Raw genomic sequence first — 22,378 nt, 5'->3', positions numbered from 1 at the left:
ATACATTATAGATTGGAAGAGCCGGGATTGGAACTCAGGCAGTCTGCCTGTGTTGTTGAAGTTAGCCCAGCCGCCTCGCACCTGACTTTTCTGTCATTGGTGACCTAGAATATTTCACTGAAAGGAAGTGTTCTTAAGAAACCATCTATTGTTTGTTTCCTCTAGTTTTATGTGGAGTATTTATGAGGGTTACTCCAGTAACCAGGTTGCACAGGATTCATTAATGAACACAGAAGCTTTTATCTTTAAACTCAGTGACCCAAGAGGAGCTGAATAACAGTTCACTGACCTTAGATACACCTGTTCATGTCCTTTTTTCTTTATAGTTCACAGCCCTGCACAACGTATTATAAGACTAGTTGAAGAGTGTATATGTATTATTTCTGGTTCAGTTCAGTCGCTGAGTCATGTCCGACTCTTTGCAACCCCTTGGACTGCAGCATGCCAGGCTTCCCTGTCCATCACCAACTCCCAGAGCTTATTCAGACTCAGGTCGGTTGAGTCAGTGATGCCTTCCAACCATCTCATCCTCTGTCATTCTGTTCTCCTCCCGCCTTCAATCTTTCCCATCATCAGGGTCTTTGTAAGGAGTCAGTTCTTCCCATCAGGTGGCCAAACTATTGGATCTTCAGCATCAGTCCTTCCAGTGAATATTCAGGACTGATTTACTTTAGGATTGATTGGTTTGACCTCCTTGCAGTCCAAGGGACTCTCAAGAGTCTTCTCCAACACCACAGTTCAAAAGCATCAATTCTTCGGCGCTCAGCTTTCTTTATAGTCCAACCCTCACATCCATACGTGACTACTGAAAAAACCATAGCCTTGACTAGATGGACCTTTGTCAGCAAACTGATGTCTCTGCTTTTTAATATGCTGTCTGCTGCTACTGCTGCTGCTAAGTCGCATCAGTCATGTCCGACTCTGTGCGACCCCATAGACGGCAGCCCACCAGACTCTGCCGTCCCTGGGATTCTCCAGGCAAGAACACTGGAGTGGGTTGCTGTTTCCTTCTCCAATGCGTGAAAGTAAAGTGAAGTCGCTCAGTGTTGTCCGACTCTTTGTGACCCCATGGACTGCAGCATACCAGACTCCTCTGCCCATGGGATTTTCCAGGCAAGAGTACTGGAGTGGGGTGCCATTGCCTTCTCCAATATGCTATCTAGGTTGGTCATAACTTTCTTTCCAAGGAGTAAGTGTCTTTTATTTTCATGGCTGCAGTCACCATCTGCAATGATTTTGGAGCCCCCCAAAATAAAGTATCTCTCTGTTTCCATTGTTTCCCCATCTGTTTGCCATGAAGTGATAGGACCGGATACCATGATCTTCATTTTCTGAATGTTGAGTTTGAAGCCAACTTTTTCACTCTCCTCTTTCACTTTCATCAAGAAGCTCTTTAGTTCTTTGCTTTCTGCCATAAGGTTGGTGTCATCTGCATATCTGAGGTTATTGATATTTCTCTCAGCAATCTTGATTCCAACTTGTGCTTCATCCAGCCCAACGTTTCAAATGATGTACTCTGCATATAAGTTAAATAAGCAGGGTGACGATATACAGCCTTAATGTCCTCCCTTCCCGATTTGGAACCAGTCTGTTGTTCCATGACCAGTTGTAACTGTTGCTTTTTGACCTGCATACAGATTTCTCAGGAGGCAGGTGGTCTGGTATTCCCATCTCTTCAAGAATTTTCCACAGTTTGTTGTGATCCACACAATCAAAGGCTTTGGCCTAGTCAATAAAACAGAAGTAGATGTTTTTCTGGAACTCAATTTCTCAGTGATCCAGCAGATGTTCACAATTTGATCCAGCAGATGTTCACAATTTGATCTCTGCCATAGAATGTTTCAGGGATTAAGATACTTGTCTCTGTTGCTGTTTGGGAGACTCTGATCCAGGCTGTGCTGTGCTAAGTCATTTCAGTCATGTCTGACTCTTTGCAACTTTATGAACTGTAGCCCACCGGGCTCCTCTGTCCATGGAATTCTCCAGGCAAGAATACTGGAGTGCATTGCCATTCCATGCTGCAGGGGTTCTTCCTGATCCAGGGACTGAACTTGTGTCTCCTTTGTCTCCTGCATTGGCAGGCGGGTTCTTTACCACAAGAGCCACCTGGGAAGCCCCCTGCTCCTGGCTAAGTGCTGGAAAATGCTGGAATGTAATGACAAATAAGTTAAGAGTTCCTGCCCTCTGCTGGTTCACAATCTGTCCTGGGAGGCAGATAAGCAGAGCAGCAGTTCCTGCACTGTGTGAATACTACTGTGATTGAAACACAAATGCAACTTTGAGCTGCTGCAGCTTGCCCTTCTCCAGGGGCTATTCTTTTTCCTGTACGTGGTGTGCTTTTGAGATAAAGTGAAGCGCTGTTGCTTGCTGTTTTGTTATGATGTTTCCTTTGCAGTTGGCACAACTGAAGCACAGACAATTTAAAGACTAAGTTCTGAGATTATGCAGTGAGAGGTCCAGCTGGGAAACCAGGCCTTTTTTAACTCAGGCAAGATGCATCAGAACATTACCTAGTGGTTTTGTCTTCATTGTGGAAGACTTTTGTCCTGCTGTACTCTTTGTTTATAATACATTTTATTTCAGTAGACTTGGTTCTACTGAGACATTTCTCTCCCTTTCCCATAATATGGGAATAAGAGTTTTGTTTTTACCTTAAATATGTATATTTAATATTTACACTTGCATATGTTATATGTGATAAATATTGAAACATTTTAAATATATGTGTATATATGCACATATATGTGTATATTTTATAATCACAGCTATTAAAATTGTGCCATTATATAATTAGATGCTGTTTTTAGGCGTGAAAAATATTTAGGACTATTTTATTAGATGAGACTTGGTTTCTTTATTGTAAGATAGAAGGTAGTGTGGAGCTAAGGCTAAGGTGTTTGGTTTTGTTCTTCTATCCGGGCATACTCTTGAGAGTCTAGAGTAGTAGAGAATGGAATTTAAATCTTGATCCAGCAGGTGACTCAACCTCTCTGAACTTGTGTAAAATCAGAATAAAATACTTGCTTAATTCTTATGAAGAATGAGTAACATATGTAAAGTATCAATATCTTCATGCTTGCATGTTACAGTAACTCCATAAATGATTGCTGTTATTGTCCTTATAATTGTATGCAACAGTGTCCTCTGGATTTTTTGGTAGAACTTTCCAGCAACTAGTGTACCTTTGACTGGTCCTATTCTGTCTTCATATCTCAGAACATTCCTGTTTTTCCAGGTATAAGTTTAAATAGAGAGCTGATAAATGTGGATATTAAAACAGTGTCTGAGATGGCTGGGTGTTTTTTTCAAGGATGATCGTGGCCTCGTTCAGTTAGAAAGGGAAGATAGGAGTGTTTTTGTCAGTTTTAAAGAGTATCATGGTAAACATGTTCAGGATATAAAGAAAAAAAAATTCGTGATGTAGTTTTAGCTGTTATCACAGGTGAGAGCATGATAGTAGGATGACCAAAGAGAGGCCAGCTCTGGACAGCTGCATCCTGCCTCCAGATGGGATGGTGAGCTGGGCGCCAAGAGCATGCCCACTGACGAGACCCACCTTTGCTGGGTGATGGATGCCATTGGTGCCAGCCAGACCTGGGTTTGCATTGCAGCCCTGCTACTTCCCAGTTGTGGGAGGTTTCTTAACCTTGATGAGCCTCAGTTTTATCATCTGTAAAATGGGGTTGGTTTAATGTGGTATCTAATAAAGTTGGTGGAAGGATTGGGTATTTAGTGCTCGACACAGTGTCTGATACATAGGACGTACAGAGTAAACAGTAGTTTTCAGTTTTCTTTCTACTCTCTTTGTGGAGGATATTTATACAAGCCCCCTCATTTCATCCTACAGCTCATTTTCCATTCTGTTTTGTTCCTAAGAGTTTTAAAAATAGTAAGTAGGATTCAACTAAATGGATGTGAGTAGTGTTTTAAAAAATTAAATAGCCTCGATCCAGTTGTATCACTCTCTTTCTTTCTCAGACATACTGTTATAGCAAAAAAAGGAACCCGAATCATAATAAACATTGAAGAACTCCTTCATCACTGACACGATGAATACCAAAAGGTTCTCTCCTATTAGCTGATGTTTATATCAGTAGTTAACTGTGTAGATAATGTTGTTGCGGTAGTGTTGAAATGAAATCATACATGTGAAGCCAGTGTGTAACAAGCAACTGACATTCATTATCTTCTTCATGATCACTATCCTCTGCTGCCACTGTGTATTAGACACTGGTTGTCAACCCACTCTGGTGTTCTTGCCTGGAGAATCGCAGGGACAGGGGAGCCTGATGGGCTGCCGTCTATGGGGTCGCACAGTGTCGGACACGACTGAAGTGACTTAGCAGCAGCAGCAGCATGCACCTTAAGTACCTTCTTTACTTCTAGTGCTACCTGCAAATTAGTGTTAGGGCCTGAATTTGGACCCAGGACTGACATGGTCCCAAGGGGATCGCAGAGCCTTTGAGAGGCCCCGATAGTATAAGCTTCTGGAGAACAGAGTTGGTTCTGATCACTACTGAATCTCAATTCCCATCACAGTGTTTCATCCAATATTGAATGAAGGCCGAAGTATATACATGAATGAATGACTCCAGAGTAATAGACTAGTCACTGTAGGTTCTAAAAACATCTTTTAGCAATCTTCTTTTTTTCAAATAGTATATTTGAAAGAGATATAATAAAGAATTCTAAACCAATGTTTTTCACCTACTCATTGACATCCAGTGATGGATTAAGAGATCCAGTGGGTCACAGCCATGATTTTTGTTTTATTTGTTCTGATCCTTCTGTTGATAGAAATTGGTAGTGAAGAGAGTTCATTGGTTTCAGAGAAAGTATTTTTAGCCATAAAGACCTCAGGCTAAGCCAGGATAATATGTACTGCTGTGAATTGCCCCAGAGTTTGTCAACAAAATCAAAGGTCGGACGATTCAAACGCCTGGATTTCTCTTCTAGTTTATTGGGGGATGCTTTTGGGTCAGTTATTGTTCTCTTGCCTGAGATAAGTTAGAAAAAGAAAGAAGGAATTGAAATTCATTTGCAGGGAGACTATGCACCTTAATGGATTGTTCTTTGTAAGCTGCCCTGGTATCACCTTATTAAAGACATTTCTGTAGTTTACTCTCTGTTCTGTGCCTAGTGGGTTGTTTTCTGAAATAGAGATCCCATTGTCACTAATGTTTCCCATTGTGCTGGATACGTTAACACTAGTCCCTTAAACAGACATGGTTTCTTATGTGATGCCGTGATACTTCTTTAGACATCTTTCAATATATAAATATTTTCTTAGTGCTCAGCAGATCAGGCACTCTGCATGAAAATGATAGGAAATACCTTTCATCTAAGACATTGCTCAGCTGTTCTTGAAATCCTGAGTAGTCTTCCCAAAGGAACGGACCTAGTGTTCCTAAGTTTCTATTTGAGTTTTGTGCCCAGAACTTCTGCTGGCATGCCCACAGTACACGAAATTTCCTGGCTATGAGTTTAAAAACGTGGTTGTCTAGAATGTGACGAAAGACATGGAGATTGACTGTAGTGTCTTAAGCGGAAGGAATGACACACTCCTGCAAGACACTCAGGATCGCAGAAAACCGGACAGATGGTTAACTGCTGTGATGATGCAGCGCTGGGTGACCACACCCCAGGGACACAGACAGGACTGACACCAAGTTGGGTTTATGGGCTTGAAAGGAGAGGCTGCCCTTTTTAACACTGTTTTATTGGGTGAACTTCACTGGTGCTTAGGTAGAGGCTAAAGTCAAGACAGATAATAGCCCTTGAGTCTTAACCCTTTAGGAACTGGCTTTCCTTCTCTGTTCCCAATACTCGAACTGTATTCAGTTTGGCCTTGCGCTGTCGTCTAAAGTATTAGAAAAGGAATTCTAAATTAAAGCTCCGGGAGTCAACTTCTATCAGTGTTAGCAATAAAAAGGTAAAGCCAGAGAACAGGCATCTTCCCTCCCCGATTCTGTGTGTTTATGAGTATTTGTTTTACTTCTTTTGTAACTTTTCCACTTAGAAATAATATTGGCCTCTTTTCTTGCAGACTCGCTCTTTACTGAGTGTATTTGAGGAAGATGCCGGCACTCTCACGGATTATACCAACCAGCTGCTCCAGGCGATGCAGCGCGTCTATGGAGCCCAGGTATCCTCCTACCCACTCACCTGGAGAGGAACAGAGTAGGAGCCCTCTGCCCTCACCTTGAACGTCTATCAGGAGGTCGAGAGATTTGAGTCAGAACACTCCCGTATAAATTTTTGAAATAAAATCACAATTGTTTTTCTCTTCTTCATTTCAAAAAACTAAGGACAGTTTGTTTTCATAGCCTAAGACACAGGGTAATTTTCCTGTAACTAGTAGAACCAGTAGAAAGGTGCCACATCACTGCTTTTTAATTAAAAAAAAAATGCAGTCCCATAGGGAAACATGAGTCTCCTCTTACTACTTGTGAATGAGTGGGTTCAGTATTCTGAGGCATGGCTCTTTTCTTTCTCATAAATGTCATTCTTAGATGTCACTGCAGGAGCATAGAGATGTTTTTTCAAGTGCTTCCTCTGAAAAGACTTGAGTCACAGTTCTAGAACAGTTGGGTGGTTCTTTGTTTTGAGGAACAAGTATCTTTGTCTTGCAAAACCATGGAAAATAAATTGCTGAATAGCAAAAGTGAATCTTCTTAAGATCAAGAATTGCCTATGTATGTTACTTTCTAGGATAAAACTTGAGAGTTACTTAAAAATAAAATTTGTTACGTTACACATCAAAATACTATGGCAACCGGTTTCATTAATTCCTTTCTGACTTAAATCTGTCTGTGTTACTGTTTCTTTATCTCACCTATGATCTCTAAATAAATACCACATTCAGTTTATAATAGTATATATTAATAATCATGTGTAATCATTTATTATTACATACTTCAATTCAGTTCAGTTGCTCAGTCGTGTCCGACTCTCCGCGACCCCATGAATCACAGCACGCCAGGCCTCGCTGTCCATCACCAACCCCCGGAGTTCACTCAAACTCGTGTCCACAGAGTCGGTGATGCCATCCAGCCATCTCATTCTCGGTTGTCCCCTTCTCCTCCTGCCCCCAACTTTTCCCAGCATCAGAGTCTTTTCCAGTGAGTCAACTCGTCGCATGAGGTGGCCAAAGTATTGCAGTTTCAGCTTTAGCATCAGTCTTTCCAATGAACACCCAGGATTGATCTCCCTCAGAATGGACTGGTTGGATCTCCTTGCAGTACAAGGGACTCTCAAGAGTCTTCTCCAACACCACAGTTCAAAAGCATCGATTCTTCGGCAATCAGCTTTCTTCACAGTCCTATAATCACTTATTATCATTGTTTTATTAATCATTCATTCATATCATATATGGGAAAAAGACTCAGTCCTTGACATTAGGGAGCTTACAGCTGGGTTGGGAGAAAGAACAGTTAGCAAAGAGTGTAGACGTGCTGGGAGAGAAACCTAACCCAGAGGAATTGTGCTGGACACCCAAAAGGAGGATGATTGTGACAGTAGAGATTTATTGACTACGTCTTAAGGTCCAGGTACAGTTTCTTTCCAGGTGCAGAGGCTTTTACCTGTAATCATTTCATTTAAATTCACTCACAACTCTGTGAGGTGAGTGTTGTTACTATTTTCTTCATTTTCTAGGTCAGGAGATTTAAGGATTCTGATGATGAACAACTACCCAAGTACACCCTATTAATACATGGTAGAGCAAGTCAGCCTGGAGGCAAAGCCCAAACTCTTAACTACTAAACATAAGGGTGGTAGCCTGAGCTAGGGCAGTGGCAATAGGAAGAGGTAGATGGGTGATTGACTGAATGTTAAGGGGTCAGGTCAGTGAAGAATGAATCAAGAATCAAGTCTCTGACTTGAACGACAGGGTGCATAGTTGGGAGAACACAGGAAGAGGAGCAGGATGTGTGTGTGTGGATATGTGTGTGTGACAGTGACAGGAATGGCAGAGATGCCAATCTTAATTCTTGAGAGGCTGAGGTGTCCATGGGACATCACAGGGGGAAAAGAGATCATGTTGAAAGTTCAGATCCAGAGTTCAGGCTGGAGATAGAGATTTGCAAAGTACTGCGTTATAAAAGTGTTACTTATTAATTGAAACTAATTTTAGTGACCAAAAGAATCACACAGTTATTTGTGGTTTTGCTTCTGAGGTAAAGTCCTCAGAAACTGGGGGAGACCCACTTCGTCAGGTTTTCAAAAACCCTATTTATTTCAATTACATTTTTTTTTTGTATTTTTTTCCCTAAATATTCAAAATTTAAGAGAATAGAAAATTTTTTTACTGAAATTTGCTTGCTCTTCAGGAATTTGAATATTGTTGTCAAACGATTGGTCTCCTGTTTAAGGTTTAAGGGACTACAACTCCGCGACTCCCAAGAGTCTCTGCTCTGCCTCTCCGTGTCTGTCAGAATCATTTACTTGGAGATGTCCAGACACTCTCTTATGTGTTTTTTTTTTTTCTTTTGAGCTCAGAAAACTGCATTTTGCCAAAATTAAGTGGGTCTTGCATTCCAAGAGACTGTAACCAGCTCTCAGTTCACACCACATGATCATCACATGGGCTCTTGTGCTGGCAGAAACCCTTCCTTCTGCCTCGGCGTTTCCTGTGGCAGAAGCTTAGCAGGAACGTCTGGCTAATGCTGCCAGCTCAGTGACGGATGCTGGCAGTGTCCGGTGGCACTCAGATTGGCTGAGGTCAGGGCTAGTTGGGTCCTGCTAGTTATTTTTCAGGTTTATTTGAACATGTTTTGTTTCTTTTTAATTAAATTAAAAAGAAAACTTTTCTAACTCCTCTTTGATCCATTTGTTTATGTCCATGCATGTGGTTGGGGAGAGAGAGAGGGGGTGGGGAGGGAGAAAGAGAAAGAGCTGCCAATATTTTCATTCAGCGTTTCCCCCTTAGGTTACGTTTTCTTCGTTTTATTTAACATTCTTCCTTAAATATTTTACACCTAGACCTGTTAAATTATATTAATAGAGTTTTGTAATTTCATTTTAAAATATAGGTGCTTAGCAAGATGTTTTTCAGTATTACATTTTTTAAACCAGGTTAATACTGTTAATAAATGATAAATGTTCATAAAAGATATTTTAAATCAAGCCACATGGTAATTTTCTGGATTCTGATACAGTGAACTTGACCATTTGGGCCTTAGTCTTAGAAAGAGGAAGAGTGAAAAAAAACTAGAGGAAAGTTCTGTGAGCAGTTTTGCTGATATTGGCTGGTTTGGGGAATAAAATCTGTAATTTTTGCAGATTTTTGCAGATGTGCAAATAAAATCTGTAATTTTATTTGTCTTAAGCAGTAGAATGAAGCTATGGGCTCTAAGCTGTTTTCGACATTTTGTAGCAGTCCCTGGATCGCATGTGGTTTCCTAAGTGTCAGACATGCCTTTGCATATGCAGGAGCTGAGTTTGTGGGTCATCTGAATGAAAGAATTCGTCTCCTGCAGCAGAGATGGGTTCAGTTCAGTTCAGTTGCTTAGTCGTGACCGACTCTTTGCGACCCCATGAATCACAGCACGCCAGGCTCCCTGTCCATCACCAACTCCCGGAGTTCACTCAAACTCATGTCCATCGAGTCGGTGATGCCATCCAGCCATCTCATTTTCTGTCGTCCCCTTCTCCTCCTGCCCCCAATCCCTCCCAGCATCAGAGTCTTTTCCAGTAAGTCAACTCGTCGCATGAGGTGGCCAAAGTATTGGAGTTTCAGCTTTAGCATCAGTCCTTCCAGTGAACACCCAGGATCGACCTCCTTTAGAATGGACTGGTTGGATCTCCTTGCAGTACAAGGGACTCTCAAGAGTCTTCTCCAGCAACACAGTTCAAAAGCATCAATTCTTCGGCGATCAGCTTTCTTCACAGTCTAAATCTCACATCCATACATGACCACTGGAAAAACCGTAGCCTTGACTAGACGGACCTTGGTTGGCAAAGTAATGTCTCTGCTTTTTAATATACTATCTAGGTTGGTCATAACTTTCCTTCCAAGGAGTAAGCGTCTTTTAATTTCATGGCTGCAATCAGTATCCTCAGTGATTTTGGAGCCCCAACAAATAAAGTCAGCCACTGTTTCCACTGTTTCCCCATCTATTTCCCATGAAGTGAGGGGACCAGGTACCAAGATCTTTGTTTTCTGAATGTTGAGCTTCAAGCCAACCTTTTCACTCTCCTCTTTCACTTTCATCAAGAGGCTTTTTAGTTCCTCTTCACTTTCTGCCATAAGGGTGGTGTCATCTGCATATCTGAGGTTATTGTTATTTCTCCCGGTAATCTTAATTTCAGCTTGTGCTTCTTCCAGCCCAGCGTTCCTCACGATGTACTCTGCATATAAGTTAAATAAGCAGGGTGACAATATACAACCTTGACGTACTCCTTGTCCTATTTGGAACCAGTCTGTTGTTCCATGTCCAGTTCTAACTGTAGCTTCCTGACCTGCATGCAGGTTTCTCAAGAGGCAGGTCAGGTGGTCTGGTATTCCCATCTCTTTCAGAATTTTCACAGTTTATTGTGATACGTAGAAATCTCTGCTGTCTTTCAAACTATTGACTAAGTAAGTTTAAAACTTACAAAGTGTTTAAATATATACCTGTGTATACATATTCAGTAAAAATCTGCCCAAGTTTTGCATTTAATATATTTGTTTTGATTTTGTATATCAGCCGTACTTTTGTTTCTTTCCTAGAAAGGTTAATATTTTTAAAAATCTTTAAAAAATGGATTTATTAGGATCTGGCAAGGTTACTTTGGTAAACTTCCTCAGACACTGTACTGAGGAAACAAGGAAAGGTCAAATGATGTTCCCAGCAGTGTCAGTGAAACCTGGCATCTCCTAGAACCTGTCTTTCTCCTCCAACAGATGACAAGCCTCTGTAGTTGGTGCCGTCAGTCTGGATGGATTTTTTCATTTGTTCTGGTGTTTGTTTGTTTTTTAATTACATTTTGGATGGAATTTTTTGAAGTGAGAACCATGGTCCAGGCTCTTTCCCTTTCCTTCAGCAAAACTGGCTTGCTCAAACACGGTCTCATCTCTGCAGCTGTTCTTCCACAAGCCTTTTGGAGTGCAGAACTCCTGATCCTAAAATGTGAAAGTCCACACTGGACTTAGGAATCATATCTTTTCAAATTGGGCTTAGATAGCGGGAGGGGATAGTAGTAAAGTACTTTGCAAGATACGCATACATTTGGTATTTTAAAGAGGAAAATCCTTTTCTTTAGAAATGATGAGATATGTATATATAGATACCAAGCTAAATGAGTCAGTGTTCCTCTTGGGAAACAGAGTAGTGGGCATCCAAGAGTGTGAGCTTGTAATGGGGGAGAGAGAAGGATTTTGGAGGCATAGAGGATCAGAACTGTGTATTTTAATAATAAAAATAGTACGAGACACATAAATGTACCACACACTTGGCGAGACACCTCTTGTGTATAATCTCATTTAGAATAAAGGAGAGGTGTAATTATAGTAGGTGTTTATAGACAGGGAAACTACTAGAGTTTATGCAGCTTGCCTGTGAGCATACAGCTGATGAGAGTCAGGATCAGAGTTTGAGCTCAGGTCTTTGACTCTAAAACTTTACTGCACTCTCACTCTGCACCGCCCTGCTATACTCTCTTGACATACTGGTCTCTGGAAGTGGCAGCCGAGGCTAAGGAAGTGGGAGTCTTCAACAGTTGTTCTTGTCATCACGGAACAATCCTGCTTAGCAGCCTAGCAGCTTTTTAGTGTGTTAAAGGTGGGAGCCAGCTCCTTTTGGTGTCCCAGGGAAACTCCCCTTGTTTAATTGGGTTTTATTCATAATGGTTTCAATCAGTGCATTTTAACTGCTCTCAAAAACAGTCACATTGAGGTTCATATGATAGGGACAGAGGAATATATATAGCTCAAGGCTGAGGTACAGGAGCAGAGAGCCCCTGAATGGTTCCTGGAAGCAACCTCAGAGACCTGGGTTTTTGCACTGGGTTTGCATATGGAATCTACAGCCTTCCCTCATGCCAACATTGAAGGCTTTCAGATTGGTAGAGAAGATTATTCTGGGCCAGACTCATTCCTTAGGTACGAGGTTAAGTGTGTGACCTTAGATATATCAGCTCTGAGTTCCAGTCTTGGCCACTTGTTGGGTGACCTTGAGCAGGTCACTTGATTGCTTGAGTTTCCTTGTCAGTTAAACAGAGGTCATACTAATACTAATAACCACCTCATAGGTTGTTGTGAGGGTTAATGGAGCTAATACCTGTAAAGTATAAGATCAGTCCTTGGCAGGAAGTGCTCACCGTTAACCACCTTCTAAGCCTTAGAATAGTCATAGTTAGATAGCACTGTACCCTGGCTTAAATAGAACTTGGTCCTCTGATTTGACTTTCCTGAAGGAGCAGTGTACCTGCGTTCCTCACTCCTCACTGCTCCTTGATGTTTGCTCCTCATTCTAGACTCCGTCCCTCGCTGGCTGCACAGGCCGCTTAGTGCCTGGTTCCCAGCCCCTGTCCACCCTCCCTCCTGGGCAGCACCCGATGCTGGTACCAGTGGCCTCTGCACAACTGTCTTTGATCCCTGTGACAGTGTCTCTCCCGAGTCTCTGCCCACCATTCTTGATTGTTTTCTTGTCCTGGAACCCTTTGCTGCCTACCCCTTAAGTCTAATTCCACAGGAACTCTTCTCTGGTTAGTCTCTACTAGCTTGCTAGGCAAGGTCACCACAGCACAGCCTGGCCATTTCAGAATCTGTTTCTAGCCCTCATCTCTAGGTCCTTATTCCAAACGACTTTTGCCTCTTGTCACTGTGAAGAGTGAGTTTTCCACTCTTACCTGGGCTCCTGCAGCACCATCCTAAGCAGTTTCCCTGTCATCAGGGGATTGTCTTTCGCTCTTCGGTCCATTCTTTACCCTCAAGCTGCCACATCCAAACCTTCCCTCCCTCCCTTCTTGTCTTCAGATGCTTCTGTGGCTCCCTGTAACCACATAGCAGAGATGAAACCCCTCAGTAAGGCACGCAAAGCTCTTTGTGAGCTGAGTCTCAGCCTACTCCTCTAGTTTTGTCTTCAGTTGGTCCAGTGTGCCAGGCCCTCCACACATCTCGAGACTTTGCTGTGCTATTCCTGCTGCCAGGAATCCCCATGGACCCCTTGTCCTGGAAAATGGCCTTCCCAGCAGATGACTTTTAAGACTGACTTTAGATCTGAGGTATCTGACGCCTTTTCTTTGTTCCTTTTCTCCCTTCTGACCAATGCACCCAGACACCCTGCACTCTTGTTGGTCAGAGCTCTGAGGGACAGTGTGTGGGATTTTTTTGCCTCTCTGTGCACTGTGAGCTCCGAGAGCAGATTTTCTTTGTTTCCAGTGCCCAGCACTTTGCCTGGCCTCTTTCACTATTCGATAACTAGGTGTTAAATGAAGGACTGACTAGAATGTCTTGTACCCACCCTGTGTGCTTGATTGTCCCTCCCAGATCTGTGCCCCGCCATCAGCACCTTAGCTTGGGACACTGTCATCGTGGGTCATCCGGTCTAGGGTCCAACCGTCTTGGACTCCTCCTCCTACCCCATTCACTCAAGCCTGATGTTTTTGCCTCAGTGATACCAGGCAGATCTCTGCTACCTTCTCTACTTTCTGGCTTGGCTTCAGCCTTTTCTGTCTCACTCAACTTCAAATGGTCTCCTGACCCTCATATCATCCTCTTTCTCCCTTCAAGGTTTCTTTTGCAACACAGCCACTTATGAAATTCTGCTCACATCTGACCTTGTTATTCTCCTGCCCAGGTTCCTCAGGGCTTCCCTGCTACCTGCAGAGTATTGTCGGAGTCCTCAGCAGGTACCCTTCAGGGCTTGCCCCAGTCAGGGCTCTCTAACCTTTCTCCTTGCCGTGCTCCAGCCTGGGCTCCTGATCCCATCAGCTTAGGGGTCATGCTGTGACGAATGAGACTCTCAACCACTTGACTTTAGGCAACGCTTCTGGCCAAATGTTTGGTGGAGATCAAAGCAGTGCCTACGCTGTGATGGTGACTCTAGTGGATTTCCTCTGCCCCCGCTCCCAGCCTCTCCTTTCCTGTCCGGGGGCCTTCGGGCAGTTTCAGGTGACTGTTGCAGTTGGTGAGTGCTCCATGCCACCATGAGGTAAACAGTCCTTTGTCCAAATCTCAGTTTTCCTTCTGGGTTTCTCAACCAGTGGTCTTTCTGTTTGGCACCAGCCTTGCAAAGCGCTGTTTAAAATAGAACATTCTGTCAGTAAACCCTTCGTCAGGTTCTGTCTCTTAAGGATTCTTATGACACATCTAATAGAGTAGATAGTAACCAGAGAGCTATTCCAGAGTGCTGAAGGACTCTACTCCCAGAACTCCATTATTCATGGAGTCTACATTTTAGACCACTGCTTTTGCTGAACTACAGCTAGAATAATATAGAATTTATGGTGATATTTATAGGCCCTACGAGGCCTGACCACGGAGTGCCACTAGGTACAGTTTTGGACTTTGGATAGGAATAGTATTGGGTTGGCCAAGAAGTTCATTTGGGTTTTATAAAGGAACCTTTTGGCCAACCCAATATATTGTTAAGAACTGGCACTTTAGATTTTGAGTCTGACAGATCTGAGTCAAGTTGTTGCCATTCTGGTTACTAATTGTGTAGTTATAGAAGAACCTTTGTTCTCATTTGTATGAGAATAAGAATATTCTCTACATTGTAAGTGCCTTACAAGGATTAAATGTGATGATATATAAACACTGCTTAACAGCAATTCAGGTACCTAGAAAAGACTCAGTAAATGTTAGCAGCTACTTTTATTATTGTTACTACTAATATTTACTCTTCACACAAGTTCCAGTTTTACAGGTCTTATTACGGAGATAATTAGGCAGGCTTACCTCACAGGGTGTGGATTAATTAATTGATGTTGGTAGTGTTTCATGAAACCTTTGTGTACAATAGATTAAGTATGAGTTAAGATTAAAGTTGGTCTAGTTTAAGAAGACTTCATATCATGTGCTCTGTACAGGGGAGTTTGATTTCTTTTCAGGGCAGGTGACAGGCCATTTTGTAGCATGTATTATTTTTGTCCTTGGTGGAGTCATGCTTGTAGAACAGAATCTTGGTGCCTGGAATTACACACAGCTGAAATACACAGGATTTTCAGAAACTGTTTCTAGTAGAGACCTGGCAGAGGCCACTGTACACAGGAGTTTTGGAAGCAGTTGTGTGTATTGTTTGCTCCGCCCCTTCTCCCCGAGCCTCAGTGGAGTTGTGCACATAGCACATGAGCGCTCCCTCCCCATGAACAAGCCCTGTCCCCCGCAAGCCTGGGCACTGTCGGGTACCGGCAGCTCCCTGGCAGGTATCTCCACTACATGTGAGGGCGCTTGCCAGGACCTGCTAGAGTAAAGGAGGATTCAAGCAGCCTGTGGCCCTTGCTTGTTATGAAAGCAAGGAGTGTGGTTATCATGTTGATTGGGGCAGTAATATTTTAGACTTAGCTAAAATAAAAGAATGGACTAGAAGAGCAGAATCTGTTCCTGACTCTGAAGAGTTGTAGCTTCATGGAGAGCCTCCTGAGGGAGGGGAGGCAGAGGGCAATCTTGTGAGATGTTTACTGTCTAAACAGGACAAGCATTTTATGGCCCTTGGACTGGGCTCTTATTTTTATAAATAAAGTTTTATTGGAACAAAGCCACACTCATTTGCCCATGAATTATTTATGGCTGCTTTTGTGTCATGACAGAGACCATCTGTCCAGTAAGTCAAAAATAATTGCTATCCGGCCTTTTATAGGAGAAGTGTGTCATCTCTAGTCCAAAGTAGTGGTCTTCTCAGGTCTTTTCTCTTCGTAGGACTTAGGATCTTAAGAGCGTGGGTTTTAGACTCGGACAGACCTGGACTCACATCCCAGTCCTGCTGCTACCTAGCTGTGTGACCTTGGGCAGAATGCCTAATGTTTCTGTGCCTCCATTTCTTCTGTAAAATCAAGTTAATAGTTAGAACGTGCCTTACAGGATTGTCAGAATGAAATGACACAATGCCAGGAATGCACTTAGTGTGGTATCTGGCTTGGATTAAGTGCTCTGTAAATGTTCACTGCTATGGTTAGGATGATTCTGTGGGTCTGCAAATCAGTCTCCATTGTGCTGTCTGGGGTGTCTTGAACAGATCCATCTCGGACCCACTGCCATGAACTCAAAGAAGAGGAGTAGGTGTTTTCTGATACAGCAGAGTAGCAGCTCAGTGAATGGGCTAAGACCCTTGTTCCCCTGCATCCCGATCATCAGGACAGCACTGCTGAAGATAGTCAACAGACTGTCTCCTGGCTGACTGCATCATCCCTGTGCACTTTGTATTCTATTCCCCCCTTGTTTGTAATGTTGCCTTATACGATTAGAAAGTATTTTTGTCCTTACGATGTGATCCAAGGTATTGTTTAAAAACTTGAAATTTAGATGAATCTTCTAACCCTGTTTGTTCCTCCATTCATTAAGCACTTGTGGAGTGCTTCTCTGTGCTAAGAACTGTCGCACACTCCTGTCTAGATCCAGGACACGGTGCTTTTGGATTTGTTCCTTTGCCTCCCTCTTGGCTACATGACTGCCAGCTCTAGTTTGTTTTCAAAGTGGTGGCACCCCAGTAGGATGCCAAAGCTAGGAATTTTCATTATGTTTGCCTGACTTTATCCTGGGGGAGAAGAGAGCATACCACGTTTCAGGGTCTGCTGATGGCTGTTTCTTGGGACAGATGAAGGAAGTTGGGGAACAGGTTGACCAGTTATCTGCAAAGAAAGCCAAAAAACCATAGGATTGGGCTCTGATGGATCTTGCAAAGGAGGCCCATGAGAAGTAAAACAAGCCCCGGCAGAACTCAGGCCTTCACCCCTAAGGCACAGCAAACCCAGGAGAATTAGAGCAGCAGTGGAGGTCAAGGCTGGCCAGTACACTCCCCTCATCTGGCACCGTTCCTCTCTTAGGAGTATACCCCAGACCTAAAGAGAAGCCTCAACTGAGCTATAGAAATGTAAGACACGTTTTCTAGGCTGGATGTGTTGATGGTGGGAGGATAGTGGTAGACAGCTGCTGTGTAGCAAGAGATTAGAGGGAGAAATACAACAGGATGAAAGTGGACCATGTCTGCCAGTGAAAAATAGTACGAAAGGGACCTTCCCAGGCATTGTAGCTGTGCTTCTGAATTGCCATCCATCATTGGTGACAGTGATAACACATGGATAACACTGACCTAGTGCTGTGTTTTTGGTAGAATCCAACTCTGTGTCATGTTGTAATGCTGCTTACAGCTGGCCCACAGAGTCCTGCATGCCCTCACTCTGCCTACCTTGCCAGGCTTGTCTTATTTTCACACCCTGTACCCCAAGCTCCAGCTCCACCCTGCTTTATAGCTTTTCAAACATGCTGGGTGCTTTTCTACATTCTCATCCCTCCTGGAAAGCTCATCCCTGTGGCCAGTTCCACAGGGTCTTTCTCCTGGGGTCTGTCTGCTTAAAACATCTCTTCATTAGAGGCCATCCAGCTCCCCCAGTCAGAGCCTCCTAATGCACCCGCTTGTAACTAGTTTTTAATATCTGCTTCCCCAACAAACCCTGTGAGGGCAGGGACCAAACCTTGGTTGGATGTTTGGCACATTTTAGTGGTTTACTCCATTTGTTTACTGACTGAATGACCAGAAGGAGCACTGATTTATAAATGGTGGGTATGAGAAAAGCTTTTTTTTTTTAAAAAAAAAAAAATTTTTTTGTTGTTTTGGTCTTGTTTTTCAAATAATTTCTAAACAAAGTATTTTATTATTTTATAGATACATATTATGTTTAAGGGATTCTCTGAGGTGGCATTATTTTCAGTGACTGTGGACTGCACAAATCTTACTTACTTTTCTGTTTTCCCTACAGAATGAAATGTGCCTGGCTACTCAACAGCTTTCTAAGCAACTGCTGGCATATGAAAAACAGGTAACTTGATATATATGTGGCATATGTCTTAAGAGAGTCCTAGGTGGAGTTCTTACAAAGGAATTTTCTAGGAGCATCCTTTAGAGACCTTCCTTCTTTCCTTTTTTTTTTTCCATAGGCCAGTTCCATTTTTTCTTCTTCTTGCCTTTTCTTATCCACTGATAAATTCTAACTGATGATTATCCCAAAGTCTTTATGATACATTCTTATGCACGTATTCTTAAAATTAGCTTACAAAAGTAATCAACTACCCTGAGGGTTTGTATTTTTTGAGGGACTACAAGTGCATCAACACTAAGAATTTCAGGCAATAAACTGAAAGATACCATTATATCTAGACAGAAGGGTGATGACCAACAGCGGGGTAGCCTGGGAAAGGGCAGTTGCCGGTGTGGCTGGGGCAGAGCAAGGGAGAGCTGTGGCTCTCTGCAGTCAGACACTCTGACATCGTGTGCTCTTAGGAGGAGAGGAAGTCGATGTGGAGGGCAGTGTCTTGTGGGATGATGCTATAGTGCTGAATCCCCTGGCATTCAGCTAACACCTGGCACTTTTTTTCTTTGGTCTTAGAATTTTGCTCTTGGCAAAGGCGATGAAGAGGTCATTTCTACACTCCACTATTTTTCCAAAGTGGTGGATGAGGTAAGATGGCAACGTGGCAATTTTTTTTTTTTTTTGATTGAAGGATAAAGGTTTTACAGAATTATGTTGGTTTCTGCCAAACATCAGCATGAATCAGCCATAGGTGTACATAGCAAATTTTTATTTGATTCTTTTTTCAAACTTTCTTTCCTCTTTATTTTGGCCTACTTTTTATTTTTAGTTACCTACTTAAATATCTGAGAAGGTATCTCCACTTTATCTTCCAAGGCTCATTTCATAAATTAGATTTGTATGCGGTTATGTTTGATTTTGGCTTGAGGGGAAAGGCTTTGGTACACATAAGCAGTAGACTGAAAGACTTCTAAGAATTCAGTTTCCTAAGGAGGAAGAATTAGTGTCTCAGGGCTGCTGTAATAAAGTTACACATAGGTGGCCTAAAACAATGGAAATGTATTCTCACAGTTCTGGAGGCTACAGGTATGAAATCAAGTTGTTGGCAGGGCCATGTTCCCTCTGGAGCGTCCAGGGGAGAATCTGTCCTTGCTTCTCCCAACTTCTGGTGACTCTGGGTGTACCTTGACTTGAGGCAGCGTCACTCCAGTCTTAACCCCTGACTTCACATGGCCTTCTCTCCCCACCCTACCACCATGTGTTTTCTTCATGTCTGTGTCTTATTTTCTTATTAGAACACTTGTCAGTGGATTTAGGGCACACCTGGATAACCCACAGTGACCTTATTTTGAGATCCTTTATTGTATCTGCAAAGATCCTTTTCCCTAAAATTCACATGGTATAGACATAACTTTGCAGGGAGTGTGAGTCAGCCCACTACAGAGATTCTGACAATGGGTCTTATGGCTCTATTGTATAATACATTTGGAATATTTGTGAAAAGCAGGTATTGGCATAGGAAAAGTGCCTAAATCATAACTGTAAAAAACTTAAGAGCTCAGGTGCTACTGGTGCTGGGCAGCACCCTCTGCCAAATTAGATGAGCATAAAGGACTTCATTTTTCAAGGAGTTTGTAGTACTTACAATAGAAGAGCTTCAGAGAATAAGCAAACAAGACAGTGTACAGGTGCCGTTTCACTGTGCGATCATTGATATGAAGGTGACACTGTCTTCAGTTTAAAAAATGAGAAACTAACGTTCACGTAAATTTGTGCCACTTGTTTGTTCATTCAGTTCACCAAGTCGAGATTCATTCAACAAATACTGACCACCTGCTATTTAGCAGATGCAGTTCGAGGCACTAGGGCTGTAGATACAAACTGTCCAGTTGGTAGTGAGCTTTGTCCTCTGTTCCACTGCTGGGGCTCTTTGTAGAATAATATGGATGCATGTCTAGTCCAGAAGACGAGGAAGATGAATGGAAAATGGAATTAGAGAAGAGCAACAAGTAATTTTGTTGAAGGTGAGAAGAATTTTTCTTAATTAACAGTAAATGAATAACCCAGGGGGAGAAGCAGTAGTCTGCACTCACTGAAGTTATGTTTTCTTGACCAAAAGAGAGTTGCTGAAGAAATGTGGTTATTTGTCAAACCCTAAATTAGGATTTTTACTTTAAGATCTTTCAGTTCAGTTCAGTTCAGTTCAGTCGCTCAGTCGTGTCCGACTCTCCGCGACCCCATGAGTCACAGCACGCCAGGCCTCCCTGTCCATCACCAACTCGCGGAGTTCACTCAAACTCATGTCCACAGAGTCAGTGATGCCATCCAGCCATCTCATTCTCTGTCGTCCCCTTCTCCTCCTGCCCCCAACCTTTCCCAGCATCAGAGTCTTTTCCAGTGAGTCAACTCGCATTTTCCTGGGCAGGAATGATGATTCTTTTTTTTTTTTAATGAATTGATTTTTGTTGAAACATAATTGATTTTTCAGTGTTAGTTGCTGGTATGCAGCAAAGTGATTCAGATATATATTTTTTCTTTCATATTCCTTTCCATTATAGTTTCTTACACAATATTGAATATAGTTCCCTGTGCTTCTATAGTAGGACCTTATTGTGTATTTTGCATGTAGTAGTTTATATCTGCTAATCTCAAACTCCTAATTTATTCCTCCACACCTTTTCCTCTTTGGTAACTTTAAGTTTGCTTTCTATGTCTGTGAGTCTGTTTCTGTTTTGTAAATAAGCTCATTTGTATCATATTTTAAATTCCATGTGTAAGTGATGCCATATGATTTCCATAGTAGCTGCACTAGTTTACATTCCCACCAAGAGTAAAGGAGCCTTCTCTTTTCTCCACACCCTCTCCAGCATTTTTTATACCTCATTATAGTTTTCATTTGCATCTCTCTAACAATTAGTGATGTTGAGCATCTTTTCATGAACTATTGGCCAGTGATGATTCTTTCGGTGGGGAGTGATCATTCCAAAAGGATGGAAACTTGGAAGTGTGATTTTTATAGGCAGTGTCATAGCCTTCTGGAAGCTTAGGACTGTGACTTTTCACACAGACCTCTTGATGTCAAGACTTAAGCCAGTGAAAGCAGTTAACTCAGGTGTGAAGTAGAGAGTAACTTTTGAGGTAGTTTTCTCTACCTGGGTCTATATCAGGTTGACAATTTTTCAAAAGAAGTAATTTGACTCAGAAATTGAAAAATTCAACTAAAAGTAGAGATTTGTGTCGCTTACATTTAATAGGATGTGTTGGATTCAGATCTTTGATGTTATAGGCATGCAGAGATTTTTATCCTTGATGATTTCACCAAAAACAAGGTTTCTAGATTACTTATTTTTAATGTATCTGAGACAGGAAATTTTTGACATTATTGATTCCATTGCCTAGTATGTGTCAGACCCTCTGCTCTGAGTGTTACTTGTTCACGTTATTGTTTTATCCTCAAAAGAGTCATGCAAGGAACATGCTGTGATGCCCATTTTCTGTGTGATGATACTGAAGTGCCAAGAGATGGTCTGTGTTCTTTGCACACTTTTCAGCAGAGGTAGTGTGTTTGGAAGTGATTATCCCTTACCTCCCAAAGCCCCAAAGGAAAGAGTTGGTGACACAGATCCCTTGATCCTTAAGAAGAAATTAGGAAGAAAATAATTTGGAAATTTGCCATTCCTGAGGTATATAACCTTTGGAAGGAAAACCATTTAACCTCTCTGTTTTGTTTTTTTTTTTATCTGTAAATGACAGAAGCAGGATAGTTCACTTAACCAAGCTGTTATAAAGATTAAATTCAATAATTAGAGTATTCGATGCAGAGCCAGTTCATTGAATTCATCTAATTAACTGTTAGTAAAAAAAAAAAAAAGGTACATTTCTTATTGTAGTTATTCAGGAAAAGTAGTTAACACATTCTATCCTAATGCATTTTTTGGCATGGCTGTCTTCATGTGTTCCCCCACAGGGAGAAAAAAAACAACTGCCATTCTTTGACTTGATTGAAAGATAAGGGGAACATTGACTGTTTGGCCAGCTGCTCCCTTGCCTGACAGATGGTTGACCTTAGGCCAGTTTTTAATCTTGTCAGAGCAGCCTCTGCAAGCACCACCCTGAAGGACCAGATCTGTGTGCAAAAGAGGGATGCGGGCATGTGCCTTTGATCTCTGCTGAAAGAAACTTCGCCTAACATTTACCCCAAAAAATAGTCGCTTGGTGATTTCTCCTTATACACCCAACAGGAATCACAGAGCATCCTCATAGTATCTGGAAGTCTGGGCCTTCCACTGTGTTCATTACCAACTACCACACGTTAAATGTTTTGGCCACTTTGTGAGTGTGAAAGACAAACTGTATCCCAGACAATGTTTTGAGAAGAGCATGAATTTTAGATCCCAGTAGCCAGGGATTAACATCCTAGCTGTTC

At 42.2% G+C, this 22,378-nt stretch overlaps 1 protein-coding gene across 2 annotated transcripts in view; it reads left to right on the top strand.

Moving 5' to 3' along the window:
- APPL2 (adaptor protein, phosphotyrosine interacting with PH domain and leucine zipper 2) overlaps window positions 1-22,378 on the top strand; it is a 53,580-nt gene that overhangs the window by 2,561 nt on the left and 28,641 nt on the right. For both annotated transcript variants that reach the window (XM_055395861.2, XM_055395860.2), the window contains exons 2-4: window positions 6,047-6,145; window positions 17,902-17,961; window positions 18,529-18,600. In XM_055395861.2, coding sequence (XP_055251836.1) covers window positions 6,047-6,145; window positions 17,902-17,961; window positions 18,529-18,600 — 231 coding nt within the window. The remainder of the gene's footprint in view (window positions 1-6,046; window positions 6,146-17,901; window positions 17,962-18,528; window positions 18,601-22,378) is intronic.

This window comes from Moschus berezovskii, chromosome 6 (assembly GCF_049115385.1).
Source record: "Moschus berezovskii isolate FMDL1 chromosome 6, NW_MosBer_1.0, whole genome shotgun sequence".
Classification (NCBI taxonomy): domain Eukaryota; kingdom Metazoa; phylum Chordata; class Mammalia; order Artiodactyla; family Moschidae; genus Moschus; species Moschus berezovskii.
The sequence above is the reverse complement of the archived record's forward strand: the minus strand, read 5'-3'. Positions and strand labels throughout refer to the sequence as shown.